The 16118-nt window shown below is 34.6% G+C and overlaps 2 protein-coding genes across 6 annotated transcripts in view; one reads left to right on the plus strand and one right to left on the minus strand.

Annotated features, from left to right (window-relative positions):
- The window catches only part of Ncapg (non-SMC condensin I complex subunit G), a 28276-nt gene extending 19632 nt beyond the window's left edge, over nt 1-8644 (plus strand). For both annotated transcript variants that reach the window (XM_076938472.1, XM_034508398.2), the window contains 8 exons: nt 152-376; nt 1783-1964; nt 2368-2542; nt 4233-4394; nt 4603-4732; nt 5031-5102; nt 7411-7480; nt 8408-8644. In XM_076938472.1, the coding sequence (XP_076794587.1) occupies nt 152-376; nt 1783-1964; nt 2368-2542; nt 4233-4394; nt 4603-4732; nt 5031-5102; nt 7411-7480; nt 8408-8522 (1131 nt within the window). In that variant the 3' untranslated portion in view covers nt 8523-8644. The remainder of the gene's footprint in view (nt 1-151; nt 377-1782; nt 1965-2367; nt 2543-4232; nt 4395-4602; nt 4733-5030; nt 5103-7410; nt 7481-8407) is intronic.
- The window catches only part of Lcorl (ligand dependent nuclear receptor corepressor like), a 140387-nt gene continuing 132156 nt past the window's right edge, over nt 7888-16118 (minus strand). The window contains exon 7 of one of the 4 annotated variants that reach the window (XM_034508394.2): nt 7888-10863. In XM_034508394.2, the coding sequence (XP_034364285.1) occupies nt 10689-10863 (175 nt within the window). In that variant the 3' untranslated portion in view covers nt 7888-10688. The remainder of the gene's footprint in view (nt 10864-16118) is intronic. The other 3 variants (XM_076938471.1, XM_034508392.2, XM_034508395.2) reach the window with 3 other exon arrangements.

Consider the following 16118-nt stretch of genomic DNA (forward strand, 5'->3'; position numbering starts at 1 on the left):
CTTCTTTTTTAAAATTAAAACTTAAATTACAGTTTTGAAAAATGTTCATACTTAACACTCACTGAGATTTAACTAAGAAAATATACTAATATTATTTAGGTTACAGAGTTGTTTTACTGAAATTATTGGGGGGGGTCATGTCTAATTGTAGGTTTTGCAAATTGATGATGTCACAATAAAAATAAGTGCTTTAAAGGCAATCTTTGACCAGCTGATGATGTTTGGGATTGAGCCGTTTAAAGCTCAGAAAGTTAAGGCCATTCACTGTGAAGGTGCAGAAATAAACAGTCCTGATGAACAAGAAGAAAATGATGCCGAAGAGACTGACACAGCTAAGAGTGTTCTGAAGCTCCTCTCTGACTTCCTAGACAGTGAGGTGAGAAACCGGCCAGCTCTACACTTGTGGAGCATTTGCAGCGTGTGTTTATGTTCTTTGCTTTAATTTTGTACTCGTTTACTTTTGACACAATTTTATTTGGTTTTTAAAAATATCTTAATTTAAAATTTAAATTTCACATCTACTATAATTTTCTTTATCAAATTAGTGTTCAAAGAACTGAAAGTGTTTTTGTCATAATGTTTTTATTACAGTAACAAAAATGAAATTAGAACAGATTGTATTGTAAATGAATATAGTTTTTCTTTTTTAAAAATATTTTTTATTATTTAAAATAAGTATTACATCTCTTTGTTTTTTTCTTAATTTTCTTTTTGGATTGTTTACTGCTGTAGTACAGACACTCAGCTGAGATTTGTTTATGTGTTTAACTTTATAACTTTGCTGAATTGGCTTATTAACAAGTAATTTTGAAAAGGAAATTCTTGGGATTTTTCTCTGTAGAACCATGTCATTTCTGAGTAGGTACAGTATTAATTCCATGTCTTTTACTTCTTATTAGTTGTTCTGCTTCATCTAGTACAGTGTTGAACACCAGCCGTTAAGTGTCTGAAGCAGATGTCATATTTGTGACTTTAGGGGAAAGTTGTGAATCTTGTTAATAAATGTGTTAGTTACAGGGTTTTCCACAAATACTATTTATCATTTTGAGAGAATTACTTTCTATTCTTATATCCCTGGCTATTTTGTGTTCATATCTTAATAAAAAGATGTTTAATTTTGTTAAATGTTCTTTCTGCTTCAGTCAATATGGTCATGAGGGATTTTCTTCTCTTTGATATGTTGGTATATGATATGGTATCAAACATTACTGTATTTTCCTATGTACCACCAGTGGATTTCTGGGTTACATTCTGTGTGCTCATGATGCGTAGTCCTTTCACTGTATTGATGAGTTTGGTTTTCTACTATTTGGATAGAAAAAATTTCAATTACTTTCATAAGTGATAGTCATCCTAGTTTTCGTGTGATACATGCTTTTCTTTTACCGTATCTTCTATTGCTTACCTCAATTTTAAATTTGGTTTCCATTACAGTCAGAGTAATTGCTCTTTTTTTGTCAATAAGGTGTAATTTAGGTTATCGATTTGAGAGTTTTTTAAAAGGGAGGTATTTATTACTACAGAACTTCCCTGAGCACTGTTCATTGTAGTCTTATCAGTATTTTATTTTAGTTCTCATTTTTGAGACAGTGACATTCTGTAGCCCAGGTTAAGTTAGAACTTACTGTGTAGTCAAGTCTAGCTTCCAACCTGCAGAGATCCTACTTTTATCACATGCATAATAAAATTAATGATTTTAGGATAGTTATTTTTAAAATATCACATATAAGCTTAAAAGGAAACTAGAGATAAAAACTTTCTAATGAGTGTTATTTTTGCTAGGTATCTGAACTCAGGACAGGAGCTGCAGAAGGACTAGCCAAGCTGATGTTCTCTGGGCTTTTGGTCAGCAGCAGGATTCTTTCTCGTCTTATTTTGTTATGGTATAATCCTGTGACTGAAGAGGATGTTCAACTTCGACATTGCCTAGGAGTGTTTTTCCCCATGTTTGCTTATGCAAGCAGGTAGTGAGTCACTGATAAAATCTTATTTAAACATTCAGCTCTCCCCACCTGAATTATATCTATGCCATTTTGTTCTTGATATACTTCGGTTGATGAATGATAAGAATGTAACATATATTTTATATATCCATATTTTATATCTCCTGCATATATAAGGTGTAAAAGGAACTATATCTCTTCAGTAGAGTCATTTTGTGCATATTTTAGAATTAAAACTTTTCTCTCAAAGAATGTTTTGCCAACTTGCTTGTAATTGGAGGGTTTTTTTGTTTGTTTGTTTTGTCAAATCATTTCATTCAGCAGTTTTAAGTTAGAAATGGCAAAGAGGATAGTGGGATCTGAAGTCTTCAGCAGGGCAGATGTCCTTGGCCTTGTACTGAAGGTTCTGATTGTTTTTCAATAGGACTAATCAAGAGTGCTTTGAAGAAGCCTTTATTCCAACTGTGCAAACGCTGGCCAATGCCCCAGCGTCATCTCCTTTAGCTGAAGTAGATGTCACAAATGTTGCCGAATTGCTTGTTGATCTGACAAGACCAAGTGGATTAAATCCTCAGGCAAAGAATTCTCAAGATTATCAGGTATGTATGGTAGCTTGTGGGTAGCAAATACAATTGCATTAAGATCATTGTTGTTAGATTAAAGAATCCTCCTGGGTTTTTTAAAATCATGATGGTCTACATTTATATTTTAAGTCTTTTGTTTTTCTGGTATATTAAACAGTTATAGGAGGCAGGGAAGGGTGTCTCTAGGTAAATGTGGAGAAATCATGAAAATACAAGTGATCACTGCAAGTGTTTTGCAATCTCGAAGCTACTAAAACCATCATTCCTATTACTGTTCTCCCCACTTAGCAAGGTAGTCACTTAAGTAATGACCTCTGTTACTACATTTGCAAACGTTGGCTTGCTTGTTATGCTGTTAATACTGAGGAGGGAAGACAGTTTAAAGGCATTTATCTCAAGTTTTCTTTTTTCTTTAAGTGAAGCACATAAGAGAACTATAAAATTATCTATAAATATAATTAAACTGGGTTTTAAAATTCTTTAATGACATTTGTTTGAACACTTAGAAATTTGATGTGTTAATGATTTCAGATGCCAACTGCAAGTCGACAGTTTTGTTGTGTTTGTATTTTTATTTGCTATTTAATGCCGACTCTGCTTGAGACACATTATATGTTATTGGGAAGATTATATTACAAAGGATATTAAGCAAAATATATTAAAGAACAGTGATTAGCCATCAAGTACTTTTGGACTTTAGAACAGTATAAGATTCATTATAGGAATGATAAATGTATCATTAGTTTTATTTGCCTTTTAGGGTGTTACGTGGTCTTACAGGTGCTAGACAACTGTTTTACTGCTGAACTATATCCCAGCCCTTTTATTTTTAGACATGGTGATCAGGCAGGCCTTGAATTTGCAGTTCTACCTCTGCCTCCTAAGTAGATAGGATTATAGGTGTGTGCCATCAGATTTGGCTGTGTTACTAGTTTTAAAACCCATTTGAGTTTTAAAAATTCACTTGTGATTTGAGAAGTGGTTTGAGTAGAAAGGAAAAACGTATAAAGATAATTAATGTAGATGATTATACAAAGGCTGGAGTTGGCCCTATTTGCAGTGTATATGTAAGACTTAGTATTAAAGGGTTAATAGGATAAGATTTAGTTACCAAGAAGACTCATTTAATGTTTATTTATGGTTATATGAGATGAAGTGGTGAGAGGATTTGGGGAAAGCTTGAGAAACAAATGAGATGGTGAAATCTGAGAAAAGTCTACAGTCTTAAGTAAGTAATAGTAGACTTCATAGAAATCTTGGGAAAGTGAACAAAGTAGGCTGGGTCATAGGCTGGATTGAATTGATAATGTAAGTAAGAGTTTCAGTTGATTGTATAAGGAGTTCCAGAACTGAGATGTTCTTTGACTTGTTAAAATTGAAATAAGCTGCTCTGTGGTACCTCTGCATTGGGTGACTAGTCACTTGGTGTGGACTGACCTTTAGGGGGAGTGCTGTGAGTTTGGAAAAGGCCCACTTTTCATCAGCCTAGATTATTTCAACAACTGGATGATACTTCAAGCCTAAAGGGGGTAGACCTGGACCTTGTAATAAAAGGAGCTTCTTTTGGAGGCAGGGAGATCTAAATTTAGGTTTAGAGACTATGCAAATGAGACTTTTGCTAGAAATATTGTTTGATATATAGAACTGTATGATTGTGATGAAAGCATTTTTATTTTATAGAGCTGTTTCTATTTAATTTTTTTAGGCCTTAACAGTACATGACAACTTGGCTATAAAAATTTGCAATGAGATCTTAACAAGTCCATGCTTACCAGAAAATCGGGTTTATACAAAAGCTTTGAGTTCACTAGAACTCAGTAGCAGTGTTACAAAAGATCTCCTGCTTCTACTGGATGAGATTCTAGAGGTAAAGCAGTTACTACTCTTAAGTAGTTTGTGTTTATATATATCAAGGTGGAATTTAGCTGTATGTATTAAGTAATATATATTCTGCATGTTCGTTTGAAATAATTGTTCATGAATTTCATGTAATTTAAGAATGTTTTCAAACTTGATATTGGTATATAACTTTGAAAGATTACTTATTTTCCATTTCCCTCATCCCCCATTCCCAGCAAGTAACAGATAGGACATGTCTGAGAGCCTTGGAGAAGATTAAGAATCAGTTAGGAAACGGAAGTAAAGACCAAGGTGTGGTAACGCAGGATGTCAACACAAGTACAAATGTCTTTCAGAATGAAAACGGTAAATACATATTGACCTGAATATCTATAAAATTATATTTTTATTTTTACTGAGCTATTTGTTTGATTGAATTTCGGAAATGAACAAAAACCTTTTTCTTAATAATCCTCTTGATAGAAGCTAATCATGTGTTTATTCTACCTTTCAATTTATTTGAGTACATTTCTTACTGTCTTGCCACGAGCCTTTACTTTGTAGTATTCACACCTTTGGAATGGTGATTCACTATAACCATTCAATAGCTGCTAATAGGACTGTTTGTTTGTTTGTTTGTTTTTTATGATTCCATATATGGAAGAATATATGACTCCTGTGAGGGATGTAAAACGAACTCAAGCATCAAAATCTACACAAGGAAGAACTAACAGAGGTAACATGTGCATTGACTGCATCTTCAAGTACAGTTGTTTTCAAGTGAAAATACTAACTTTGCAAGCTTCTTTATCTTTAGTTTCTTAGGAATAAAAATTTTTGAATGTTTTGGGAATGTATAACTGTTTTACTTCCTTCAGATGATGGAGAGTATTTCTTTTTTTGAAGATTGTAGGGTCATTGTTGTTCTATATGCTTTTGAATAAAAATACAAAAAAATAGACAATAAAAGGCTCTTTGGGGATAAATTAAGAATAGGTTAAATTGCCAGGCATGGAGTACATATCCTTAATCCTAGCACTTGGGAGGCAGAAGCAGGCAGATCTCTGCGAGTTTTTAGGCTAGCCTGGCCTACAGAGTGAATTCTTGGACAGCCAGGGCTATGTAGAGAGCTCAGTGTCAACCAAAAAAGGAAAGAAAACAAAAAGTTAAATAAGAATTGTATTTGTAGTATTGGTGTTAGAAGTATTATTATTTTTTGTGAGTGAGCATTTTTTCCCCTCTCAAGATTTTGCATTTCATTTTACTTCCTTCTCCCTGTCTAATTTCATTTTTTCTTCCAGTCAATTTCCCAAGGGGTATCCAACAGTAGCATATTTGCTGGAATAAATACATGTTTAATAGTAGGGGACCATTTTGAAAAACATCTGAAATTCAAGGCTTTTTAAATTGTTTTATTAATTCCTTATTACAAAAGCAATGCATGCTTATTACAGAAGAGTAAGAAAGTACATCCAGGCAGACCTACCATCAAGAACACTAATAGTCCCACCCATGAGCCAAACACGATATTAATTACTGAAAATAGTTTTATGGCTCTGTTCTAAGTATATTTAATCTTTTCTAGAATAGAATCTGGCCATAACATTGTTTCATAACAAACCAGTTATTTAAACACCAATTACTAGATATTGTTCCAAATTACTTCCATAGTTTTGGATGTTTTCTTGGGGATAAATACATTATTGAAAACAAATAAAATATGAGGAGGAAATATATAACAATGAATAGGATATACAGTTTTCAAGTAAATTTTCAAATGAACAATTGATTTTGATTAGATTACTTTTAGTTACAGAATAGAGTATGAAAACTCCATTTTTTAATAGTCTAAACTTAATGTATACATGCTACGTTCTATTTCTTATAAGTGAAGAACATTGCAGGCCAAATTTATTATGTCTCTTTTTTTCAGAATAGGTTCTCATATATTCTAGGGTAGCTTCAAAGTCACTATTTTGACCTTGAACTCTGATTACAGTCTAGGAATATAGGTGTTGTATCACCATGCTCCAATTTACATGGTTGAGCAAACCAGGATCTGTACATGCCAGGCAAACACGCTACCCACTGAGCACAGTCCCTAGTCCTTACTTTTCAACATTGTAGAATATAACAAGCAAACCCTGATGAATAAAGGTTTTTATTTTTTTAAAACTTTGAATTATATTTACGAACACATTTGAATTTTCTACGTATAAATTTAAGTATTTTACAAGCAACCTGTATCTTGCTGTTTAACTTTCTTTTAAAGCCAGGTACAATAATGTCAGCTGTAATAACAGCTGTTCTAGAGGCTGTGTGGGGATAGCTTGAGCCCATCAGTTTGAGGCCAGACTAGCTAAGCAATGTAGTGCCTCAAAGATAAATATATACAATACAGTTTCATTTAGAAACTGTTTATTGATTGAGCTTGCCCTTGTAATATTTTTGCTAATTTTTCCATATTAACTCTACCTCTGCTGTAAGAGAAATCTGTTTTATATGTGTGTGATCATTCATTTATGTGTGCATACGTGTTCATGTGGAGGCTTAGTCAGGGTCTACTTATATTTGAGACAGGAGTTTCTTACTGGTCTGGAGCTCTCCAAGTAGGCTAGGCTAGAGGGCCACCGAGGGATCTAGGCAGAGCCCCTGCTTGTCTCTGCCTTCAGTGCTGGGATTGTAAGTATGTGCCAGCACACCTCACTGTTGTTTGGGTTCTGGCACTTAAACTCTATCCTTAACAAAGCCAGAACTTTACCAAATGAGCTGTCACACTCAGCCTGAGATGTTTTTGTCACCATATGTGGTAACCTAAAGTTTACCTCTTTGTTACGTATTTGTAGTGCTCATCCAAAGAAATTTACATAAATGTTAGTATTTCTCCTTCCACTCTGTATTGAGAGCATCAGAGTAGATAGGTATTAGGAAATGTGTTGAAAAAGATTATTGTGCTGAAAGTAAAAGATTTAGATGGCTTGGAAACTAGATTTGGAAACACGAAACCATTAAAAATTTTGCCAGTAAATTATACTGTCTTTAAGGACGAAGAAAAGCGCCAGTTTCATCTAAGACCAACAGGAAACGCCAGGCTGCTGGGACTGATTCTGAAAGGTATGTCATGTATTTCTATAAGACATAGAAGATGCCAATCAGTTTCATTTTGCTCAGAAGTAGAATATTGTAATTTTCTTGTGAGAAACTTTATATACTACAAGATAGTAAAAAACCATAATTTACCTGTGATCTTGGTAAATAGTCTAAAATTATTTAGAACATTGGACTTATGAAGAAGTGTATATTTTTATTAGTTGGCATCGGCTTTAGTAGTTTAATATATTCTCTTTATATTGAGACAAGAGTTTCCATGTATTCTCATGTATTTCCATGTATTCTGTTTAATGATCTCATATACATGACTCTTATCTTGATAGAGATAAAATTTGGATTCTTTCAGTTATAATTCTGCTTATAACTTTAATGTACTAGTGGTTCCTGTTAATAGTTTTTTTTTTTTTTTTCAGTCACTGTCAAGCCATGGTTGAGCTTGAAAAGTTTGTAGCTGTCTTATATTTGTTTAGTCATTGGTATTGGACCCTGCATACTTTCTTAGATTAAGTCTTGGTTAAAGTGCTTTTGGGCGGACTTTACAATGTTTTAGTAATATACTAAGATAACATAGTAATTTCCCCCCCCCCCACTTGAATTCTAAATCCTTTAGGACAATTATATGGTCCCTATGTAGTTACAAGGTTCACTGTAAAAGCTTGGTGTTTTGCTTCTTTTCCTATATGTATGACACCAGGTTTTACCAGTAGATTAAAATGACCAGACTAGTTAGGTTTTCTGATTCACTTGGCAGGACAGCCATCCAGCCATTGTTTTTTGGTTATTGCTTGAAATTTTAGTTTTAAGCTTAGTTATTAGACTCAGGCTATCTATTACACAATATTGGAATGTCAGAAACCAAAAGTTTTATTTATAAATATTCTGATTTTTAAAGCTTATATCTAAATGAATGTGTTTTTAACATCTATTTAGTGATCATGAACCACCATCAGAAATGAAGATGAGATTACCCAGACGAGCAAAAACAGCTGCGCTACAGAAAAGTAAACTTAACCTTTCAGAATTTCTTAATGAAGATTCAAGTTAAGAGAGCTGATAAGGATAGAATCCTTTGAAGTTGTGCTTATATCTTTGCTTTAATAGTTATTATGGTAAAATCAGAAATGCTTGCTGTGTTTCTGGAAACATGAATGATGCCACATGACTTTGGCCTGTGTCAGTGTGATCTATCTGCATGAATCCAGATTGGTTGTTATCAGAATGTTAGGTGGGCCTAGAAACCTGTTTTTAAATAGATTCCCTAGGTGAACCGTATGAAACTATGACATTTTGGAAAGATTTATAATTAGCCCACTAGCTTATATTTGAGAAGCTTAGACTAGCTGTAGCATAGGTGAATATGTCAGACACCAAACAAATAGCATTTGAAGGGTAAAGTACATATAGTTATACAGAAAGCTGCTTATGACCACTGAGGACCAGTATAATGAACCAAAGCACTCCTTATTTACATTAAACAATGGCTTTGAGAATCACATCATTCCTATACTGAGTATTTATTTGATAACTTTACCTCAATGGGTAATTTCTCTTTGTAAATCTTTCCATATAGGAACACTAGTTTATGAATGGTTCTAGATTATGGAGGTGTCCACACAAACATTAATCATGAAAGGTACATTGGTTTTTGGCACATCAAAATATATTCTACCTTGAATAATAAACAATACTAATGGGAAATAAAAGTTATAAGAAGTCATCTTTATGTACTGATTTATGAGCACAGTTTCTTCACTTAATTTCAATTATCTTTTGAAGTTGTCACTGTTATGAAATATATATATTTTAAAGTTTGCATTGTATAAAAGTAGTCCTTTTTCTGCCAAACCCAGAGAAACACCTTTTATTTGGATAAAAATGTCCTAACATGAAATTTTTATTAATTGTGCTTCTGCTTCTTTAAATTTATTTATCAGAGGCCATTTATTTTAACAGATGTTCTGAAATGGAGCGAAAGGTAATATTGCTGGCTTTTAGAACGAAAAGGTTATTCTATATACATAACATGTGCTTTATAGAACTCAGAAAAGGAGTCAGAGTTACAAAGCAAGAATGCTTATTAAGCAAAAGGAAAAGGCAGATATGGTGATGACATAAACCAATGAAAACCGCTGTTGTTCTTTCTCCCTTGGCTCTATGTCTTTTCCTGTGCTTCACATTTCTTACTGTTACAGTCTTTGCTAAGTCCCTGCCTTAAAGTAAATTCATGGGGAATAGGAAGTAAGCAGGGCTCCAATGGCACATCAGAGTGGTGTAAGGGAAAGCTGCTAGGAATGAAGTGTCGTGCCATTTAGACATGCGCAGAGCAGCCAGAAGGAAAGAAGCTATGACCATGGAGACACTACCAAAGTTTCTCTGACTTTAAGCACCGACCCATTAGTAGTAGTTTTACTACTCAGATTTCGACAGTAGCTGTGGCTGCAGGTGTACCTAGCATCATCAGCATTACTAAGGAATGTTGTCCTGCTTCTACAGGACACCCCTGTAAACTTTGGAGAAACTGCTAAAATACAATAAAGTCAACAGGTATAAAAACAGATACTCTTTTTTTTTTTTTTCATTCAAAATTGTGAACTAAACCAGTGTTCTTGTTTACCACTGAGGCACAAATGTGCTGGAGAGTAAACATGCAATTGTACCATTGCTCTTACGGCCCACGGATGAGAGAGGTTAAGTTACAGAAAGGGAACTGGTAACCCATTGTTTTTAATGAATGAAATCATGCTATTTGATAAGCTAATCAATCTTTTTCTATACATATATAACTTTAGAAGAGATACACTCCTAACTGATACCTTTGCCTTTCCCAGTTTGCTTCGAGGTAGTTAGCATCCACCTGTTACACAACTGTTCATGGGTTAGGTCATTATCACACATCTTTACAATACTAGGTTTCTAAATTACAGAATTTGCTATATGTGAGAACTGCACAGAAATAGAACTGGGCCATTACATATTTAAGCTGAGGGCATTAAAAAATTCACCGATAAAAAGAGAACATCAAAATTTGCTTTTGTTGCAAAACCCCACAATGTCTTGTTTAATGTATGTAAAAACAGAAAGATAATAAAATGATTAATGCTAATGTCCTAATATAAAGACAGGTCACAAGACTAGAAATATCTTAGTATCAATTGGTTTTCATGAGAAAGAATATTGACATAAAAAATAAAGATAGTGCAAGGGCTGCAGACTAATTTTCTTCATTTTTGAGATTTTGGTTATGAACTGTACAGCTTGCTAGAGATGCTGCTGTTAGGTTCCACTCAATAGGATGATTAAGGCACATCTTAATGGGGCTCAATGGGCAGCTTGCTGGGTTCCCATCAGACAAATCCACTTTCTCATCAGTTTTCATTTGTAGCATGCTGTAAAAAAAAAAGTGTAAGGCATTTTAAGTTTAAATTTCAAATTGTCAACCTTGTAGAAAATTCTGGAATATTTTTGTACTCTAAAGCAACTAAGCAAACTGTTCATCATCCTGACACCACTAGTTCTATAGCTGTCTCAGTGAACTGAGTGTGATGAACTATATCATGTGTAAATCTGTCATGTGCACTCAGATATCTCAATACAAAAGCCATCAATCACTGCATTACATTAATTTAAATAAGAAAGGCATTTAACTTATTGGCAAGGTTCAACCCTTTAGCATTAGAACTACTTTTAAGAGAATGAACATTTGTTAATTCCTGCTGTGTTCTAAGCTCATTCACATGCAATAAATAATCATTTTAATTTCAGGAAAAGGCAGATATGGTAGTGATATAAACCAATGAAAATCACTGTTCTTTGTCAGTGATAAAACCGCGTGTCTGAAAGTACAAATACGAGCGATGTCATACTGTAACTGGTGTGGAACTAGAAACATCATTTTCCTCTTCTCTTGCTTCCTCTGTTAGTTTTCTAGTAGGCTGATTATCATTAAGACTAGACCAAAAAAAAAAAAAAAATAGGCCTGTTTGGTAGGAGAGTGTTGAGTTATCCATCCAATCTTCTCTTGTGGCCAGCTCAACACAGGAACACAGGCAACACCTAGAGGATAATCAGTATTCTGCTTGCTGATTATTCTTCTTTTCTTTTCTTTGCTTGCTCACCCATCTGTTCTTCCTCCCTTTGATTTCTTCTTTATACTATGTTTTACCAACACTGTCTGACAGTCTCAGTGCTTGTCATTTTTTCCCCCTTCAAGCACAGTCCTTTTCTACTAAAAATGAAATTTAAATTATGTAAAATTTCAATTTATATAGTTAGGTATTAGCAAAATAACAATTATAAGTTAGCTTAGTTACCGGATGTAATTAGTAAATATGAATATATTTTTAAAAAATAAAATAACAAATGAAGAAAGATCTAAGTGACAATTACCTGAAATGTTACAGTTTAAAAAAAAATTTGGTTTATTTGTTAGACTGAGGTACCTAGGTTTTTCATGTTTTTTTTTTTTTTTTTTTTTTTTAAGTTAGTGAGACAGTGGTGTTTTTCTTACTATAAGGATTGCTACTAGTTTAAAGAAAAATAAAAATGGTATTTTTATTACCTGAATTTTGTTTTGTTTAAATTCTGTATGTGTTTTGTGTACAGTGCATATGTGAGTGCTGCCTTTCAGAAAAGGTTATCAGACTCTCTGGAAATAGTTATAGTTCTTTGTGAGGTGCCTGACTTTGACTTAAATTTGGGTCCTCTGTGAGAGGAATATGTTCCCTTTACTGCTAAACTATCATCTCTCTAGCTACAGAAACCACTTCTTTGTTATTAGAGGATTTTTGTTTTCTGTTTTGTTGTGTTACTGGTTGGGGATTGACCTAAGACATGCTGCGTTTGGCAAGTGATGTATGTGAGTGAGTGGCAAGTGTCAGTGAGTGAACTACTAGTTAAAGCAAGTATGCAATATCCGTCTTTCTGAGAACGTAAAGCAAGCCATAGAGATATTTCAGCGGGAGTGGACTGGCAGCTAACATACCAAGTATACCACTAAAGAAAAAAACAAGTCATGGCCACAAATTAAGTTTTGACAATGATGCATTTATCTAAGTAAAGTAATATTTTCATAAGTATGTTATTCTTTTCAATATTTTAAGGTATCCTTGTCTATTTTTATTTGTATGAAAAAGATGACACCTTGTCAACTTAAGCTTAAGGGCAATTTAAAATGCTTTAAAAGAATATGGAGCTATATATCATCTAAAATGTGTAGCACTGAATATTCCAGTCAAAGGAGGAAACTGGAGGAGTTACTTATTCTAAGTCAGGTTTCTTCCATCAAAGCAGCCAACCTAACTGGAAGTTGACTGAGACACAGGGACTCTCAAGTGGTTATGTAGACATCTCACGCTATTTCAGTATTTGTAATCTCTTAGGTCCTAAGACAGTTTAGAGAGTATGTATGTGCATTTGTAATTGTGTTTTGAGGGTCATGGAATTTCAACTGCTTGTAATAATGATTATTGATAATTCTAAGGACAAAGAAAATTTAGCATATCTAACTTTAATTTAGGCTTGCTCATGACTAGAACTGTGGTGTGACAGAAAATTGCAATTTTGGTTATATGACACTGGCTCACAGTAAACAGTAAATTTTCATGTGATCTACATGTCTGAAAATCTCATTTCTAGAACAGTTGCTACAATCCAGGCAAGCTCTATATGAAAACTCTTTTCTCTGGTAGTTCATTCCCAGTCACCATCGACTAAACCTTATCTACTACCTTAGTTCTAATTCTTCCATGATCCCCTCATGTTAATAGCTACCATTTAATTCTCACAATTCTTATATACAGGTTTATTAGGCAGCAATAGTCCCATAGGAGAGCCATGTTGAATACATGAAGCTTCCTTGTAGCATCAGCTAAATACAAAGCTTGATTCAGTTCTGCAAAATGAGAAAAATGTTAGGGCATAGACAGAAATGGGATCCATGTCTGTCTCTTTAAAAGGAGTGAGAAGTCACTATGCACAGAAAAGCTGGATTTTTGGATTATGTAATGACTGTAGTATGCTTGGCAGCATCAGATTTGAGCTGGACAAATGAATTTCGGACAACTGAATGACTTTGCTCTAAAAATGTTACAAATATTCTAAATACTTAATGTGGCCAAGCTTGAGTCTATAGTTTACTGTATCCATGAATTTATCCAAATATAAAGTTGTCAAGATGTGCAGTCTCACATTTCTGATTTACTAAGCAGTTAATCAAGTGAAGGACTTTTGGTGTGCTGGAGTATGATTTTGGTAGGTAGCACAAAGCAAAGCTTTTCCGTTCCATGAGGAGCCTGCATATGCTCACCAGCTGATCTATATGGTGACTTTCAAACTTTAACCAAGATCTAGTATATTAGGAATGTAAAACCTGTGGGGTCTTTCTTCAGAGTTTGGGAAGGACACAAGGAGAGAAGGTATTCATGAATTACCAGAAAAATAAAACAAAACTGTAATACATTAAGGACCAGAGAAACAAGCTAATGCCAGCAGAGTGGGAAGGCTAAGGTAAGACACATTTGAGAAAGGTCTTCAAGGAGGAAGATCTTCATTTAGGCAAAGGAATTTAGGACTCCAGTTCTGATCCCATGCTTAGCTGAGTGCACACTGTTTCATCTGTCCGCTTAATGGGATGACTAAGTGTACTTACATCAAGCACAGAATGGATGTAAAATTTCTGGGCCACTGACTATATACAGAATAATAAATGTGAACTGATGTTACTCCTGTTAAAATCAAAGGGTGCAAGTGTTTTCTCTCATGGTAAAAATATGGTCAATTCATGTGTCATCTGTTTCTGTTATGTCTTTAGGTAAGGTTTAATTTGTGTGGTAAGGGAATACAAGGAGGCTAAAGGGGAATCAAATAGAAGAGAGACATAAGATCTAAGCTGTATACTTGGGATTGCCAGTGTGACTATGAATACTAATTTGAGTAAGGTTTCTTGATTGGCATACTGAAAAAGATTATAGTATTTTTTTCTTTAATGTCCTAATTTCAAGTACAAATTTCCACTGAAATGGCACTGAGAAATTACAAAGTGTTGATAGTTAAAGAAGAAAAAAGATGACAGGACTTTTAGGAGGTGGGAGGTGACTGAACCATGCTTAGATTAATTAGAAGAGATTAATGCTTATACAAGTACTTGTTTAGTATCAGTACTATGGTTTACTAGAATGAGAGGCTAGGTGTCACCTTTATATTTGAAAATTTGAAAGATATTTCTAAAACTTGAATAAATCATAAATTCTTGATTTGTGTTTATATAACACAATACTTCAAAAGTGGGTACCAATAGTAAAGAAATTCATGAGAAATCTAGAATAAAGTACTAGTTTTCTTTTCTGCTAAGTGAAGTAACAGACCCAGAAAGGCACTAATGTGGATGTTACTGTCAAATTTATGGATTTCTGTATTTAATTTGGAGTACTTCTAGGACTGGAGAAACTAGAAAGAATATTAGTGCAGGGGGAAGGGTCTTAAAGGTGGGGGCCTAGAAGAACATAGGTGTTATCAAGAGAAAGATGAGAAGAGGGTTTGGAGGGTAGGTTGTTGTTGTTGTTGGTGGTGGTAGTGAGGATAAGCAATACTAAAGACCTTTTAAAAAGACTTATGGAAACCTATTACTTTATAAGTACATATACTCATGTTCATATCATTTGAATTGGTGTTACCCTGCATAGGGAGTATGTTCTTAGAGGCATGGCTGCCAAATAAAAACCCAGTGCCAGTGTGGGATGTTCCCCCCTGAAGCTGTTGCTAAGAGGTGTTCTAAACTACCCCTCCCCTCCTCTGAAATCATGTACATTATTGTCATTGCCCTTGGTTGCCCACCAGAACTTGGTTGGTAAGACCATAAACATTGCTGAAGACTGCATATTGGCCACAGGACATGGAGAAATCAACTTGGCACTGACCACGAAGCTTCCTTCTTGATGGCTTGCTCTTACTGGAATGTAAGGCACAGCAGGGTAGTAGTGGTAGTGGTGGGTAGTTATCAACAGTTTTGCCCAACTGTGACCCTGTGAAATGCAGTGACTGGTGTGGCAGGGTATGCACATGGATACAGTCATGTCACATATATTATGGATTTGCTGATTGGATTTAAGGCTTAATCAGTAGGAGGAAACATGTCTGTTTCTATGAATTGTGTCAAGAATCCATGGTTAGGTAGCTCAGCATGACCTATGGGTAAACCTACTATTGTTCTGGTAAGTGGATATAATATCAAACTGCTTTCCAAATTTTTACCTTTATACCTTTTGATTATTGCAGCTCTCAGACCACATCAGAAATGTCACTTTGTGGACAGTGATTAGCAGAAATCTGTAACTAGTTAAACTGCAAAAAATAGCTGTCTGCTGAGTGTTGAGCCACATATGGGGCATCTATATCACCTTTTACCTCTGTAATGGTCAGCAGGCATCATGAAAGTGGAGGGGGATGAATTTTAAGCCAGAGGTTGGGGAGGATCATAGTCAACAGCATCTTCTGGGCATGACAAGACTGCAGTACGCCCTGTGTGTTTTGCACACAAGATCAAGCCTGTCAGCATGGTAGCATGGAGGGGAAGTGCTTCATGTTTGCTTTCAGACTGAGGTGGATATCTTACGTATCAAAGCAGACCTGGCTTCCAAGTTCTCCC

Source organism: Arvicanthis niloticus, chromosome 7, assembly GCF_011762505.2.
Source record: "Arvicanthis niloticus isolate mArvNil1 chromosome 7, mArvNil1.pat.X, whole genome shotgun sequence".
Lineage (NCBI taxonomy): Eukaryota > Metazoa > Chordata > Mammalia > Rodentia > Muridae > Arvicanthis > Arvicanthis niloticus.